General features: G+C 40.0%; 1 protein-coding gene across 1 annotated transcript; it reads left to right on the forward strand.

The window, feature by feature from the left end:
- The first annotated feature begins 631 nt into the window (after positions 1 to 631).
- On the forward strand, positions 632 to 13,799 carry LOC140117638 (uncharacterized). Its single transcript, XM_072134600.1, has 7 exons — positions 632 to 941; positions 1,631 to 1,918; positions 2,976 to 3,095; positions 5,148 to 5,222; positions 11,671 to 11,772; positions 11,865 to 11,896; positions 13,563 to 13,799. The coding sequence occupies exons 1-7, from the start codon at positions 632 to 634 to the stop codon at positions 13,773 to 13,775; spliced, it is 1,140 nt and encodes a 379-aa protein (XP_071990701.1). The 3' UTR covers positions 13,776 to 13,799.
- The last annotated feature ends 1,355 nt before the right edge of the window (positions 13,800 to 15,154 follow it).

The raw sequence follows: 15,154 nt of genomic DNA on the forward strand, positions 1-15,154 counted from the left end.
TTCAGAACCCCTAGGGTACTTTAACCCTAGGTTGTCAGATTGATCCTACCATATACTGTCATACTACAGTACGGCAATATATGGGAATTTTGCTCATCATTCATTAAAATGTGCAAATTGCACATTGTAATGAAATGGTTAAAATGAGAGAGCCTTGGGTCTTCGTATGACCTGAGGCTGTCATGTAACCAGATTGCCACTCCCCAATGACGTCATGGGAAGCGATGATCTTCACCAAGGTTGCGGTGCCCATCTTTGCTGACGGCAATGGATGGGTTAACACCCGTGATCGGTCCAAGCCTGTGAGCCCTCTCCATTCTCCAGCAGCCGACACATGACGTATTAGTATGTCACACATTGGTAAGGGGTTAAACAAGGGCACAGGAAGCTAAAAGAAGAATAGATTCCTGCAAAGGGGACACACACCAGCATGTAGGTGTGCTTACTTTACAATCCTTAATCTTGGTGTTAGATTTCCTTTCAGTGAACCTCCACTGAGCGACATTTCAATTAAAAAGTAGTCTTTGTCTTGCTGCAATCCTTTTGCTAGGTATTGGATTACATATGAACCATTACTAAGATCAGCTAGCTTTAGGCACCCTCCACACCTGATACAACTCTGAAGGGTATGATGTCCACATTTCCCACTAATGAAAAGCAATCTCTTCCAGATAATATCGCACCACCAATCCTCAGAGCATCACCTCATTATGATTTCTACTACAAAGGAGAATCTGTGACTCTGACCTGCAACACCCCTAGTGAATACCTGAAGGCTCACTTTAGTTTTTATAAGAACTCAGAATGTATCCCAACAGACAATACAACCATCTATAATATCCAAGGCATGGACTACTCTGATATTGGGAAATACTACTGTGACTTCTGGTCTGGCAAATCTTCATCTCCTAGAAGTAATGAAATATTGCTATTATTTTCTGGTAAGCATCTGTTCATCTCCAGTCCTTCAATTTGTTGTCTATTTTCTGTGCTTGGCAAGAGATAGCAAGCGCAGAGCCCAGACATTTCCAACACTCCATGGAGCTTAAAAGAAATCTATCATCAAAATCTATCATGATAAAACCAGGGACACTTACTCATAGATACAGGTTCTGTAATCTTCTAATATTTGTTATCCATGACCTCCTTCCTTCAAAAATCAACTTTTAAAATTATAATAATGAGTTTGAAGGGCTGCTGGAGGTATTATAAGAGCCCTTCCCTGCTGTAGCTTCACAGGCTGTTACACTGTGCAAGAGCATATTCCCCATCCCACTTTGTGTTGAAGCATCCTCTGCTGCAGTGACATTACAGCAGGCAGAGCTAGAGGGAAAAGCTGAGGGAGAAGAGAGGAAAGTGGAGACTGTGTAGCCTGTGCAGCTGCAGCACAGACCACAATACAGTTAACATCAACCACCAGGATGAAGGATTGTAAACCAAGCACACTTACACACTGGTGCGTGCCCCTTCTGGCAGGATCTGCTCTTCTTTTAGTTTCTTTTGCCCTGTTTTTTTTAAAAGCCTTTAAAATTATGCAAATGATTTGGATTATTAACATGCAGTGTAAAGATGCATTATACTGTATATGCTTTGTGTATATATGCCAATATACTGACACTTTATCCTGCAGACACGTTGCCAGCTCCAGTTATATCTCTCAGTCCCTCACTTCCTGTGTACAGAATGGGAGAATCAGTCACCATTATATGTTCTCTCCCCAAGAGCTGGCAGAAAAAGAAGATTGAGTTTTACAAAGAGGGAAATCTCCAACCTGTAAAGAGGGAAGAAGAAAACACATATGTGATCTCCACATCTAACAAAGAGGTTGCTGGGAGATATTTTTGTACTTACACCACAGAGATATCAGAAACATTGATAACTTCATTACCCAGTAATTATATAACGGTGAATATTTCTGGTAAGTGTCTAATAACCTCTGATCTACTAAGAACTAAAAGTGATAAGGTAACTAAATGATAAAAGCTTCTTATCGACCTTTCCCACACTTCCTTAAAGGAGCATTCCAGAATAAGCATAATTGATATTCAAATGGGTCATTCAAATATAAGCTAATATGTAATTGGTTGTTATATAAAACGTTGCTCCCCTTAGCAGAAAAATGTTGTGGACATACATTATAATGGAGAATTTAAATACTACTGGCCCTTTGGTTGTCCATTGATTTTGTCTCTGTGGCGAGGGCACAGGATATAAGATGGCTGCTGGTCACATGTCCACATCATATGTCCTGCACCTGCCTGGGCAGGTCAGTCATGTGATCATCACTAGGTTGGTCTGTAGTCAGTTGCTTGCAGTGCATCCTGTTTGGCCAGTGTTGTACTAAGATGTCATCACAGTGGGGAAATAGTGGGCAATAACAGAGCATAAGAGGAAGGAGCTGTTACTGAGTACTTAGGGATCATGGGAGTTGTAATATCCTATTGTACCCATCTTGGAGATAAATCTGCCTACTTTAGAAAGGCCATAAAATGTTGTGAATCATAAATGCAAACTGATTAAGCGCAATTTAGTGATTAATGATGTTGAGGTTTTTTTTTATTCATTTATTTAAAGAATTATGGGTTTTTGTATCAGACATTCAAATTCCCAGAATGCTCCCAATTATAAGTTTCCATAGTATATTTTATTAAGTAGGGGAAACATGCAGTCTCTCTTACCTATGCTGGCAGCAGGTCTTCTCTGTGTCCCCTCCTCCCATGTCCTTTGAAGCAGCACATCCTGCTTTGTAGTGGATGACTGTAAGCTTGATGTCTGAGACAAAGGGTACTCTTCATACAACCTTACCGATACCGTGACATAGCTCTACGTCATGTGTCAGACCATGCAGAGGATAACGTTGCTAGAAAATGAAGAAAACAATAGTGTTACTCCCAAAGTACATCATACATTAGATTACTCATTTATTCAAATGTTTTTTTTTTAAATAAATGCAAATTAAAATGTGTTTTTGTTAGTTTCAGCAGCACAAACAACAAAAGCAACTGCAGAGGCAACTACAATGGATGAGACAAGCAAGACAGAGGAGATGGAGGAATCCTCTCTTATACAAAGCACTACTAGTACCAATGTAGCAAGTAAATGAGAAATGTATAAAACGTTTAACATTTTTGTAGGTTTACTTCACAAAATACAACATAAATGAAACCCAACATGATGTGTGTTATTTTATTTACCAGCCTTTGTGTATAACATACAAGTGAACATTCTTGGGTTCATGTAATCATCATCTTAACAGCAACATGGTACATGTTTACGCTCAGTTTCCTCAGCCCATTCCCACCGTAGCCCTTTTTCGTTTTTGTGTTTTCATTTTTCCCCACCTTCAAAAATTTGTAACTTTTTTATTTTTCCATGTACAGAGCTGTGTTATGGCTTATTTTCTGCTTAACAAATTACACTTCAACATGGTGGTATTTAATATTCCATGCCGTGTACTGGGAAGCGGGAAAAAAATTCCAAATTCTGTGAAATTGGTAAAAGAAGCGCATTTGTGCCGTATTCTTGTGGGCTTGGATTTTACGGATTTCACTGTATGCCCCAAATGACCTGTCTACTTTATTCTTTGGGTTGGTGCGATTACGGGGATACCAAATTTGTATAGGTTTTATAATGTTTACATACATTTACAAAAATTAAAACCTCCTGTACAAAAATTTTTTTAGGGATTTTGCCATCTTCTGGCGCTAATAACTTTTTTATACTTTGGTATACAGAGCTTTGGGTGGTGTCATTTTTGCAGATTTTGATGATGTTTACAATGTTAACATTTTTAGGACTGTACAACCTTGTGATCACTTTTTATAGAATTTTTTTTTTTTTAAATGGCAAAAAAGTGTTATTTTCGACTTTGGGCGCTATTTTCCGTTACAGGGTTAAACGCAGTGAAAAACCGTTATTATATTTTCATAGATCGGGCATTTTCGAAAGTGTCGATACTTAATGTTTTCATGATTTTTATTTATATTTATATCAGTTCTAGGGAAAGGGGGGTGATTTGAGTTTTTATGTTTTTTTAACTTTTTTTATTTTTGTTTTTACTATTTTTCAGACTCTCTAGGGTACTTTAACCCTAGGTTGTCTGTACGATCCTATCATATACTGCCATACTACAGTATGGTAGTATATGGGGATTTTACTCCTCATTCACTACAATGTTCTGAATGAATGGGTTATCACGAAGCAGCCTCAGGTCTTCGGAAGACCCAAGGCTGTCATGGCGATGGATTGCCTCTCCCCGATGACTTCACGGGGAGCGACGATGCTCGGCAAGATGGTGACGCCCATGCGCCGTCATCTTTTTGAAGCCACCGGCTGGCACCGATCGCGGGTGTTACCAGTAAGCCTTTGCTGCAATATGCAGCAAAGACTTGCCGGCCATGGAGAGGGCTCAGCCCGTGACATAGTATTATATCACATGTTGGTAAGGGGTTAACAGAACACTCCATTCAGAGTGTATTCCTTGGATTATACCTTGTTCAAGGTCTGGAGGGATGAGCATGAATATAAGTCAGGCTTCTTCCTGCACCATGCATTATTCAATGAATCAAAGGGGTGTTCCCACTTTGGCAAATTAATGTTATTGTTTGTATGATGAAAAATAATATAATTTTTCAATATATTTTCTGTATCAATTCCTCACAGTTTTCTAGATCTCTGCTTGCTGTTATTTTTTATAGAAAACTTATGTTAACTACCAGTGGACTGAAATCTGACCATGGCCACACAACTTTTCATTATTGAAACAATATCAATTACTTGTTGAAATGGGAATACCCCTTTATCTTTGACTAGAATGTTCCTTTAATTTAAATGGCGCTAAGCTGTAACACCAAACACAACCTGTGGTGAGAGATAGTGTTATTTTAGAAGAAAGCAGCTATGTTTTTCTGAACAAGGACAGTCCCTTTACGGCTTAATCCTGCTCCCCCAAGACACCTATGTGTCAGCGCACATCAGGTGCTTTAGCAGCAGGTGCCTGAGATATGGTACAGCAGTCAGTCCCTGAGCCCTCTAAATACATTACTAATAAATTATTGGTCAGGTTCAACAGCACATAAACTTTGTTAATAAGGTAAATATTTTATTCAGTGTAGAAAACTAAAACTGATTGTCTCTTTTAATAATAGAAACTACAAGAGATAAAACAGTCTGGCAGACCTCTGTATTTGATGTGAAAAACAAGACTACAGAGGCAGTGAAAAGTGAGTGAAGTCTAACATTTCTTATGTTTTTATGTTTTATTTAATTACTTTATTGTCCCAAACAACGTATGTGCAACGAAGTATCTGCAGGAGGTCAAGAAGGCAACATTAACGTTACATTAACATTAACCCCTTATCACTGACGCTTGTTTTCAGCTTCATGACCAGACTAGATTTTTAGAATCTGACATATGTCAAGATAATTGGTTATAACTTTGGAACTCTTTAACATATCCAGGTGATTTTGAAATTGTTTTCTAGTGACACATTGGGGCACATGTATCATAGTTTCAGCTAGGCAAATTGTCTTTTTTTGCAGCTTTTCTCGTTTTTGCGACCTTTTTTGCGACTTTTGTTAGCGCTCTTCAAGTGCATCTCGGTCTGCACTTTGTGCAGTGTGCCTCATGTATCTTAACCTTCCAGATGTTCCGTGCGACTTTTCACTGTTTTTGCGACTTTTTTGTGACTTTTTAGGTGCAAATCTGCACCTGGTCCAGGGCAGGTGCAAAGGAAGTTTTTTTTTTCATGGACCCAATTTTATCATGTAAATTGGAATTATTTCACATGCTTTAACTGTTTAACATTTAGCACAGTAACCTCTTTTGTCAAAATTCTTAAATTTTTGCATTTTTTGTGTTAACATTGCGTTTTCTATGTGTTTTATTAATTCAAATGTTAAAAGTAATGAAATAAGGAAAATCACCTCTCCTCAGCTGTTGTAATAGGTTTCAAAATGCATAAACAATGAAACATGTTAAATCCCTCACGTGGCTTGTGTCCATGTGAATTTGAGACATTTGCAACAAAAGTCTCAAAAAGAAGCCAAAATTTGCACCTGCCAGGATAGGAAAAACTGAACATGTATCACAAGTAAAAAGACAGGATCATACATAATGTGCAAAAACTAGCCGCCAAAAATCTCAAAAATTCACCTCAGAGAGACCAAACTATCATACCTGTACCCCATTGTACTTCATGTTACCTGAACAATTTAAATGATTTTTTAAATTTTGAAAAAATTATGAAAAATTCTTCATTTTCAAAGTTTTAAATTCTTTGCTTTCTAGGTATTTAGTTAAACCAACCAAATAGCTTCATAACTAACATTTCTGGAATGTTTGCTTTATGATGACATGGTTTTTAAGGGTCATTTTCTTCTAGATGTTATGAGGCTTAGAAATTTAGGTGGAATTTTTCTCATTTTCATGACAATCGCCAAGACTCGTGTTTTTATAGAACAACTCAGCTTTTAAGTGACTTTTAGAGGCCTACAAATACTATACACATAGAAACTACACCCCTTAACATACGTAAAACTACTCTTACAAAGTCTGTTAATCCTTTAAAGTATAACCGTCATTTCAAAAAACTTTTGATATGTTGTAGGGCGGGAAATTTTAAGCCCTTTTGCAATTGGATTAGTTACCCTAATCTTGCTCTTTCCTCTTGTATTCTGCAGACTTTCCTACTGATCTCAGGGACTCCTTAGGTGACTGTTGTTAGGCACATTCCATCTTCACTGAGCTGCTGACCACGGAGGGAGAGATACCCACCTGTCTTCTCTTGCTGCACACATCTGATTCTCCTCAAAGCTCAGTGCTCCAGCACCCAGTCATGACCAGCAGTCATGTGCTGACAGGAGCCCTAACTAATGTAATAACCAAACACCTACACACTTATCTCTCCCTCAGCTTTCCCTACACTTATATATAAACAAATAACCCACACAGACACAAGATGCAGCTCTTCCTTCCCCAGCACCTCACACTCCACAGCAGGAAATGGCAGGAGACACTCTCCAAGTCTTCTGGCTGTTCCCCTCTTGTGCGAGGGGGAGGGCTGGCTGTATACTGGGGGGGGCTGGCTGGCTGTATACTGAGGGGGGACTGGCTGGCTGTATACTGAGGGGGGTCTGGCTGGCTGTATACTGTGGGGAGGTCTGGCTGTATACTGAGGGGGGCTGCTGGCTGTATACTGAGAGGGAGGGCTGGCTGTATACTGATGGGGCTGCGGGCTGTATACTGAGGGGAGCTGGCTGTATACTGAGGGGGGACTGGCTCGCTGTATACTGATGAGTGGGTCTGGCTGTATACTGATGGGGGGGCTAGCTGGCTGTATACTGAGAGGTGCTTGTTGGCTGTATACTGAGGGGGGCTGGCTGTTTACTGAGCAGGGGCTGGCTGGCTGTATACTGAGGGGGTCTGGCTAACTGTATACTGAGGGGGGCTTCTGGCTGTATACTGAGGAGGAGGGCTGGCTGTATACTGATGGGGCTTGTTGGCTGTATACTGAGGGGGGCTGGCTGTTTACTGAGCGGGGGCTGGCTGTCTGTATACTGAGGGTGTCTGGCTGGCTGTATACTGAGGGGGGCTGCTGGCTGTATACTGAGGGGGACGGCTGGCTGTATACTGATGGGGCTTGCTGGCTGTATACTGAGGGGAGCTGGCTGTATACTGAGGGGGGACTGGCTGGCTGTATACCAAGGTGGGGCTGGCTGGTTGTATACTGATGAGTGGGACTGGCTGACTGTATACTGATGAGTGGGTCTGGCTGTATACTGACAGGGGGGCTAGCTGGTTGTATCCTGAGATGGGCTTTTTGGCTGTATACTGAGGGGGGCTTGCTGTTTTCTGAGCGGGGGCTGGCTGGTTGTATACTTAGGGGGTCTGGCTGGCTGTATACTGAGGGGGCTGCGGGCTGTATACTGAGGGGGAGGGCTGGCTGTATACTGATGGGGCTGCTGGCTGTATACTGAGGGGAGCTGGCTGTATACTTAGGGGGGACTGGCTGGCTGTATAACAAGGTGGGGCTGGCTGGCTGTATATTGAAGGGGGGCTGGCTGACTGTATACTGATGAGTGTGTCTGGCTGTATACTGATGGGGGGGCTAGCTGGTTGTATACTGAGAGTGGCTTGTTGGCTGTATACTGAGGGGTGCTGGCTGTTTACTGAGCAAGGGCTGGCTGTATACTAATGGGGGGCTGGCTGGCTGAATACTTAGGGGGAGATGGCTGTATACTGAGGGGGGCCGGCTGTATACTGAGGGGGAGGGCTGGCTGTATACTGAGGGGGGGCAGACTGTCTGTATACTGAGGGGGGACTGTCTGGCTGTATACTGAGGAGGGACTGGCTGGCTGTATACTGAGGGGAGGGCTGGCTGTATACTGATGGGGCTGCTGGCTGTATACTGAGGGGAGCTGGCTGTATACTGAGGGGGGACTGGCTGGCTGTATAACAAGGTGGGGCTGGCTGGCTGTATATCGAAGGGAGGCTGGCTGACTGTATATTGATGAGTGGGTCTGGCTGTATACTGATGGGGGGGCTAGCTGGTTGTATACTGAGAGGGGCTTGTTGGCTGTATACTGAGGGGGGCTGGCTGTTTACTGAGCAAGGGCTGGCTGTATACTAATGGGGGGCTGGCTGGCTGAATACTTAGGGGGAGATGGCTGTATACTGAGGGGGGCCGGCTGTATACTGAGGGGGAACTGGCTGTATACTGAGGAGGGGCTGGCTGTATACAGAGGTGGCAGGTGGGCTGTATATTGGGGGCAGGTGGGCTGTATAGTGAGGGGGCAGGCGGGATGTATACTGGGGGGCAGGCGGGCTGTCTACTGTGCAGGGACTGGTGGGCTGTATACTGTGCGGGGACTGGCAGGCTGTTTACTGTGGGGGGACTGGCAGTCTGTATACTGTGGGGACTGGCTAGCTGTATTCTGGGGGGACTGGCTTGCTCTATACGAGGGGCTAGCTGTATACTGGGGGGGGGCTGCCTGTACACTGGGGGAGGGACTGGCTGGCTGTACACTGGGGGAGACTGGCTGTATATTGGGGGAACTGGCTATATACACGGGGTTAACTGGTGTTGTTATATGGCATAGTAATTATATTCCTGTACATAGGGGGCAGTATTCTAGTAGCTATATTCTTGTACATAGGGGGCAGTATTCTAGTAGTTATTAGCAACAAAAGAAAGGGTTTGGAAAAAAGGTGGGATATCCAGCATGCATACAAGTAGATCCCAATGCAGACAGCTGTTAAATCATCTTTAGAAAAATGAAGATTAAACTTTTGAAGATGTTTTAACAGCTGTCTACATTGGGATCTACTTGTATGGATGCTGGATATCCAACCTTTTTTCCAAACCCTTTCTTTTGTTGCTAATAATGTATACTACTATGGACTTCCGGACCAGCATTTTGGGACATTCCGTGCACCCGGCCAAAATCACCATCAAGAGGATTGCAGTCTATAAGGGGTGAGCTGTTACCAAATTTTTTCTCCCTTTTTGCCTTATTATTATTCTAGTAGTTATATTCTTGTACATAGGGGGCAGTATTCTAGTAGTTATATTCTTGTACATAGGGGGCAGTATTATAGTCGTTATAGTCTTGTACATAGGTGGCAGTATTCTGGTAGTTATATTCTTGTCCATAGGGGGAAGTGTTATAGTAGTTATATTCTTGTACATAGGGGGCAGTATTCTAGTAGTTATATTCTTGTACATAGGTGACAGTATTCTGGTAGTTATATTCTTGTCCATAGGGGGAAGTGTTATAGTAGTTATATTCTTGTACATAGAGGCAATATTGTAGTAGTTATATTCTTGTACATGGAAGGCAGTATTATAGTAGTTATATTCTTGTATATAGGGGCAGTATTATAGTAGTTATATTCTTGTACATAGGGGCAGTATTATAGTAGTTATATTCTTGTACATAGGGGCAGTATTATAGTCGTTATATTCTTGTACATAGGGGCAGTATATATAAGTCAGTATTAAGTTGTGTTCATTATAAAAAGAAGCGTTATTCCTGTATAAGGGAGGCAGTATGCGTCTCTTTCTCTGCGCTGTACATGTTGATTTAGACCATCTATCAACAGTTTGTGTGGAGTTTAATAACTCCACCCACATCACATGGCCACGCTTTCTTGTTTTTATTCCGCCTACCGAATGGGGCCACTTTTTAAGTTTTTTAAGTTTTTCCAGGGACACGTTAAATTTCCAGTCTGCCCCTGGATAGATAGGATAGATAGATATTAGATAGATATGGTGTCATTGGTCAGTAGCAGGCGCATTGTGATGAGGTGACAGGAGTCAGGTACCGCCCCTCGTTCTTGCTGATTGTACATAGTACATTCGAGAGCTGGAAACCGTGGTTGCTATGGGCCAAAAAGGTACTAAATGAGGACTGAGAGGCAAAATACTCTGAGGAATGATTCCCAGGTACACCTGGAGCAACATTATGTAGTTTAGTTTTTTTGCTCAGAATGACGCTTACAGTTTACCGGTAAGTGTTTTACAGGGATTAAAACAATATGGAAGTTTGATTTAGAAACTTTAGAATTTTGGGGGGGGAAATGCATTCCTTCTCTTCTGCGCTTTGATGTGCACACATACTACAAGTGATGTCCATATACTCGGGAGAAATTACATAACAAATTTTAAGATGGATTTTTTTTCTTTTTATCTTTTGTGTTTGTGTAAGTTTTAGGGCTAAATGAACATGTTACTGACAAAAGCAGACCTTTCTAAATTTCACCTCCATTTTGTTTTAATTACTATGAAGATCTAAAAGGGTTAACAATCTTCCTAAAAGTTTTTCCGGGTTGCAAATATAGGGATTCTAATATTATATATTTAAAATGCAATTAAAAATAACAATGATGCCTGAAAAATTTTAAATTTGTAAGTCGCTTGAGATCAAAATAATATATCCAGACATTTTCCCATTAGACGAATCTTATTTTTCATAGTCGGGGAGGCCTTCATGTGTTTTTTTTCACATTGTATGCGGCTTTCATATGTCTTGCACTGAGGAGAGGCTTCTGTCGCCACCCTCTGCCATAAGGCCCAGACTGGTGGAGGACTGCAGTGATAGTGGACTTTGTGGACCTTTCTCCCATCTCCCTTCTGCATCTCTGGAGTCAGCCACAGCGATCTTGGGGTTCTTCTTTATCTTTCCCACTAAGGAGCTTCTCCACGATGCAGTGAAATTGGTGAAAAACGGAGTTAAACGCCGTGAAGGACGTTGATCGGACATTTTGGGATGCAGAGATGTCTAACATGTTTATGATTTTTACTGTTAATTTATATTTATATTAGTTCTAGGGAAGGGGGATAATTTTTTTAAAAATTAACTTTTTTCAGACCCCCTATTTTATGGGTGGTAAAATGGTGAAAATGCAGTGATTTGGACATTTGAACTTTTTTCTGTTACAGCGTTCACTGTATGGAATCATTATTTTTATATTTTGATAGATTTACCATTTGAAAATAAGTGTATTGACCAAATTATTAAAAGCTGATAATAATACTAATAGTATGTCTGTTCCAACAGAGGGGAACAAAGAGATAAGGGAAAGCTCTTGTACACTGTTCCCTTTGCTAGTTGTAAGCACATGCCAGATAAATGGGTTTTTATATCCTGAAGTCTTTATCTTTCTTTTAGGCTTTTCACAAGTCTTCCTGTATATATTTGCTGGATGCTTAATTTGCATTTCAATTGCTGTAATTATAATAGGTGTTGTCCATATTTACATTTCACAAAAAGGTAAGTTGCAAACTTTTGAGACCAATTTTATCTAAAGAATAATCTACAATAAGTATAATAAATATCATAACAACTGGTTGTTTATTCTCTAGGGAAAAGAGAAGACCCAATGGTTGAGCTTTCTGTAAGTTTTATGAAAGAGAGTTGCTTCACTTTCCTTGCCTTATTAGGCTAATTAGGGCCTGAAAATGTATTATTGGTGCACCTTTAACATAGGGTGTTAGACACTGAATGATAAATGTGTTGCACGGTCTGACTGCACTGGAACATCACTTTCAGCGCAGAAATGTGTTTCTCATCCGGAAGAGTGCAGTCACCGACTCGTCTTAAATACATGTGCAAGCAGTTTGCACTGAAAAGAATGTGCATAGTCAGACAGAAAACTGTTGCAGAAGCTTTAATAAATCTGGGCCATTATGTCGCACTTTTAGATATACTACATTTTTTACCTGTTCCTCTTTAACATTTAAGGTGTTGTAGAAAGCACATGAAATTCTAAAGACCCCACTTTTACAGAAATGTCTGCATTACATCTGCCTTGTGTAAATATGCTGACAAATTTATTTAACTCCTTGCTACCGATAGACTTTTATGTTTTTCATTTATATTTTTTCAAAAAAATTTCAAATGAGGTGAAATTGGCCCCCAAAAAAGCATACATTACTTACCAGGTTCTTGTGGGCGCTGTATTTATGGCTTTCACAGTACACTCCAAATGACACCTTCGGTAGGACTGTTTAATCACAAAGATACTAAATTTATATAGGGTTTATAACATTTTACATTATACATACAAAAATATTAAACCATTTGTTCAAAAAAGTCTTCATTATGCCATATGCTAACTTGCTACCATTTTGGGGACAACATGATCATTTAAACATTTTTATTCCAATTTTCATGAGGTTCATCCAATTTTATGGAATGAGGGGTGATTTGAAATTTTATTTTATTGTCTTTACTTTTTGTAAAAACCCCCTTTGACCCTAGGATGTCTGATTGCTCATACCATATATTGCAATTCAACTTCATTGAAGTATATGGTGGATTTTGGGAAGATCTGTACACCGGCACACTGCAACAGATCTTCTGAAATGACAAGCCCTGGAGTCTCGTACAGACTCCAGGCTGTCATGGTAAAGGAACATTGCTCCCCGATGATTTCACAGGGTGAAATGATTTCTGCCAAGACGCTGTTGCCCACGTTCATCTGGATTTATTTGTAGGTGTTTTCTGAAACTTAAAAAATACCTTGGATATTTGAAGAGGGTTCACCCTGTAAGCCCTTTTCAAACATCTTCAAACATCCTTAATGGCACTGTAACTTACTAGTATGAGGTGTTAAACTGTTTTTTCAAAGTACTATTACAAGTATAACAACTATTCACAGTATAGCTTTAATTTACCAAAGCAGTTAGCACTAATATGCAGTGTAATCTGCAGATAGCAAAAATAAAGGCTTATAGATTTTTGGAACTTTTATAGATTTGGAACATTTATTCCATGCACACTATACTATAATAACACTTATAATAACCGTTTGCCGGGTGTCTGGATGAGTTTCTTGCTTCTCTTCTTTTATCTTACATACTTGACATGATAACCTGAGGAACAACTAATTTATGGTGCAATGCCAGTGATGGATATGCCTGTCACAGGCCTTCAAGGAATTAAGAAGATTACCAATTTTAATACATATTTTATTACTTACTCATCAATTTTAGTGTAGTTTATTAGCAGTGGAATAATACTTCTGAACTATTAAACAGTATTTGTTTGTCTTCCCAAAGGTACATTCAATACACAACCTGGAGAAGGTAGAACAGTCATCTTTGCACATTACTGAATTACAAGAGATGGAAACCCACCATTACTACTCAGAAATTGAATTGCCTGTTGTAAAACCAACTCATCCTAATGCAACTTTCTATTCTAGAGCTAAGGCCATTGATTCTTTGCCTTTTGTGTATCAGACAGACATGTCTACCCATGCAAGTAAATGAAAAAAGCCTTGTACCGTCTTTGTATACTAGGAAGTGGTAAATCATATATTTTTGTAATTGTTTAGAATACTTTAGAATTTTACAGGTTTTCTTAGCTCAGATCAGTGGTACGGAAAAGTATATAGCAAATACTTAAAGAAAATCCACAATCAAAATCAAGCATGATAACCCACATTAAAAAAAGGCTGCTGGGACTAGGGGAAAATATGTGTATATGGTTTAGCAAATGGCTTAGTGATTGAAGATGTAACTAAGCTCTGTAAAGTAATTAATACAGAGAAGGATAGTATAATGTTACAGAGGGAATTGGGAAAAATGGAGGCCTGCTATGACAAATGGCAAATTAGGTTTAATGTAAATAAATGTCAGGTAATGCACTTGAGTCGAGGAAATGGAAATCATAATTATGAGTGATATTTTTTTTTGGTAAAACTGACAGAGAAAAAGACTATGTACAATTTTGGACACCAAGGTATAAAAGGAAATAGTTAAATTGGAACAAGTACAGTGGAGAGCAACCAAGATTATTAAGAGAGTCGGCGGAGTAGAATACAATGATAGATTACAAAGTTTGGGATTATTCAGTTTAGTAAAAGAGGCAGCTAATAGGAGACCTTATTAAAATGTTCTAATACCAGAACGGGCAGTACAAGGATCTTTGTTAAGATCTTTTTATAGCTAGGACAAGGAGACCTCTTCTACGCCTAGAGGAGAGGTGGTTCTAACATACACAGACATTCTTTACTGTGCAAGCAGTGAGACTGTGGAACTCTTTGCCACAAGATGTTCAAGAAGAGCCTGGATGCCTTTCTAGAGAGCAAGGAAATTTTCCTGTCTTTTGGCTAATTAGCATCAGCCTTTCAGGGGTTTTTGCCTTCCTCTGGATTAACATTGTATAATGTAGAATTAATAAGTTGGACTTTATCGACTGATGTCTTTTTCTAACCTTATTTACTATGAAACCAGAGGCACTTACTCAAAGATCCAGGTACTGTCTTCTTATTTGTGTTGTCCATGACCTCCTTCCTTCTAAAATCAACTTTTAAAATTATGCTAATAACCCAGAAGGGTTTCTGGGGATTTAACCAGAGTGCTGTAGTTTCATGGGCTGTTACAATGAGCAGAACATGTCTTACCTAGCCCCCTGCTCTCCCCCTCCTTCCGCTACCTGTGTAGTAAGTAACAATTCTTTCAGGCTCATTACCATAATTATAAAAATTGATTTTATAAGGGAGGAGGCCATGAATAATAATAAGAAGATTAGCAGAGTCACTGTGTCTAAATCTATGAGTAAGTATCCCTAGTTCCTCATGCTTGTTTGTGATGGTAGATTACATACTTAACCCGATACATACTTCAGCATACTACAACAGGCTTGA

The sequence above is a fragment of the Engystomops pustulosus genome, chromosome 1 (assembly GCF_040894005.1).
Source record: "Engystomops pustulosus chromosome 1, aEngPut4.maternal, whole genome shotgun sequence".
NCBI classification, from domain to species: Eukaryota; Metazoa; Chordata; class Amphibia; order Anura; family Leptodactylidae; genus Engystomops; species Engystomops pustulosus.

Excerpts from the sequence above, each read along its gene's own strand:
- LOC140117638 (XM_072134600.1), top strand. The coding sequence starts at position 632 with ATGTCCACATTTCCCACTAATGAAAAGCAATCTCTTCCAGATAATATC. Across the intron at positions 942-1,630 it reads AATATTGCTATTATTTTCTG|ACACGTTGCCAGCTCCAGTT; the intron begins GTAAGCATCTGT and ends TTTATCCTGCAG. Across the intron at positions 11,897-13,562 it reads ACCCAATGGTTGAGCTTTCT|GTACATTCAATACACAACCT; the intron begins GTAAGTTTTATG and ends GTCTTCCCAAAG.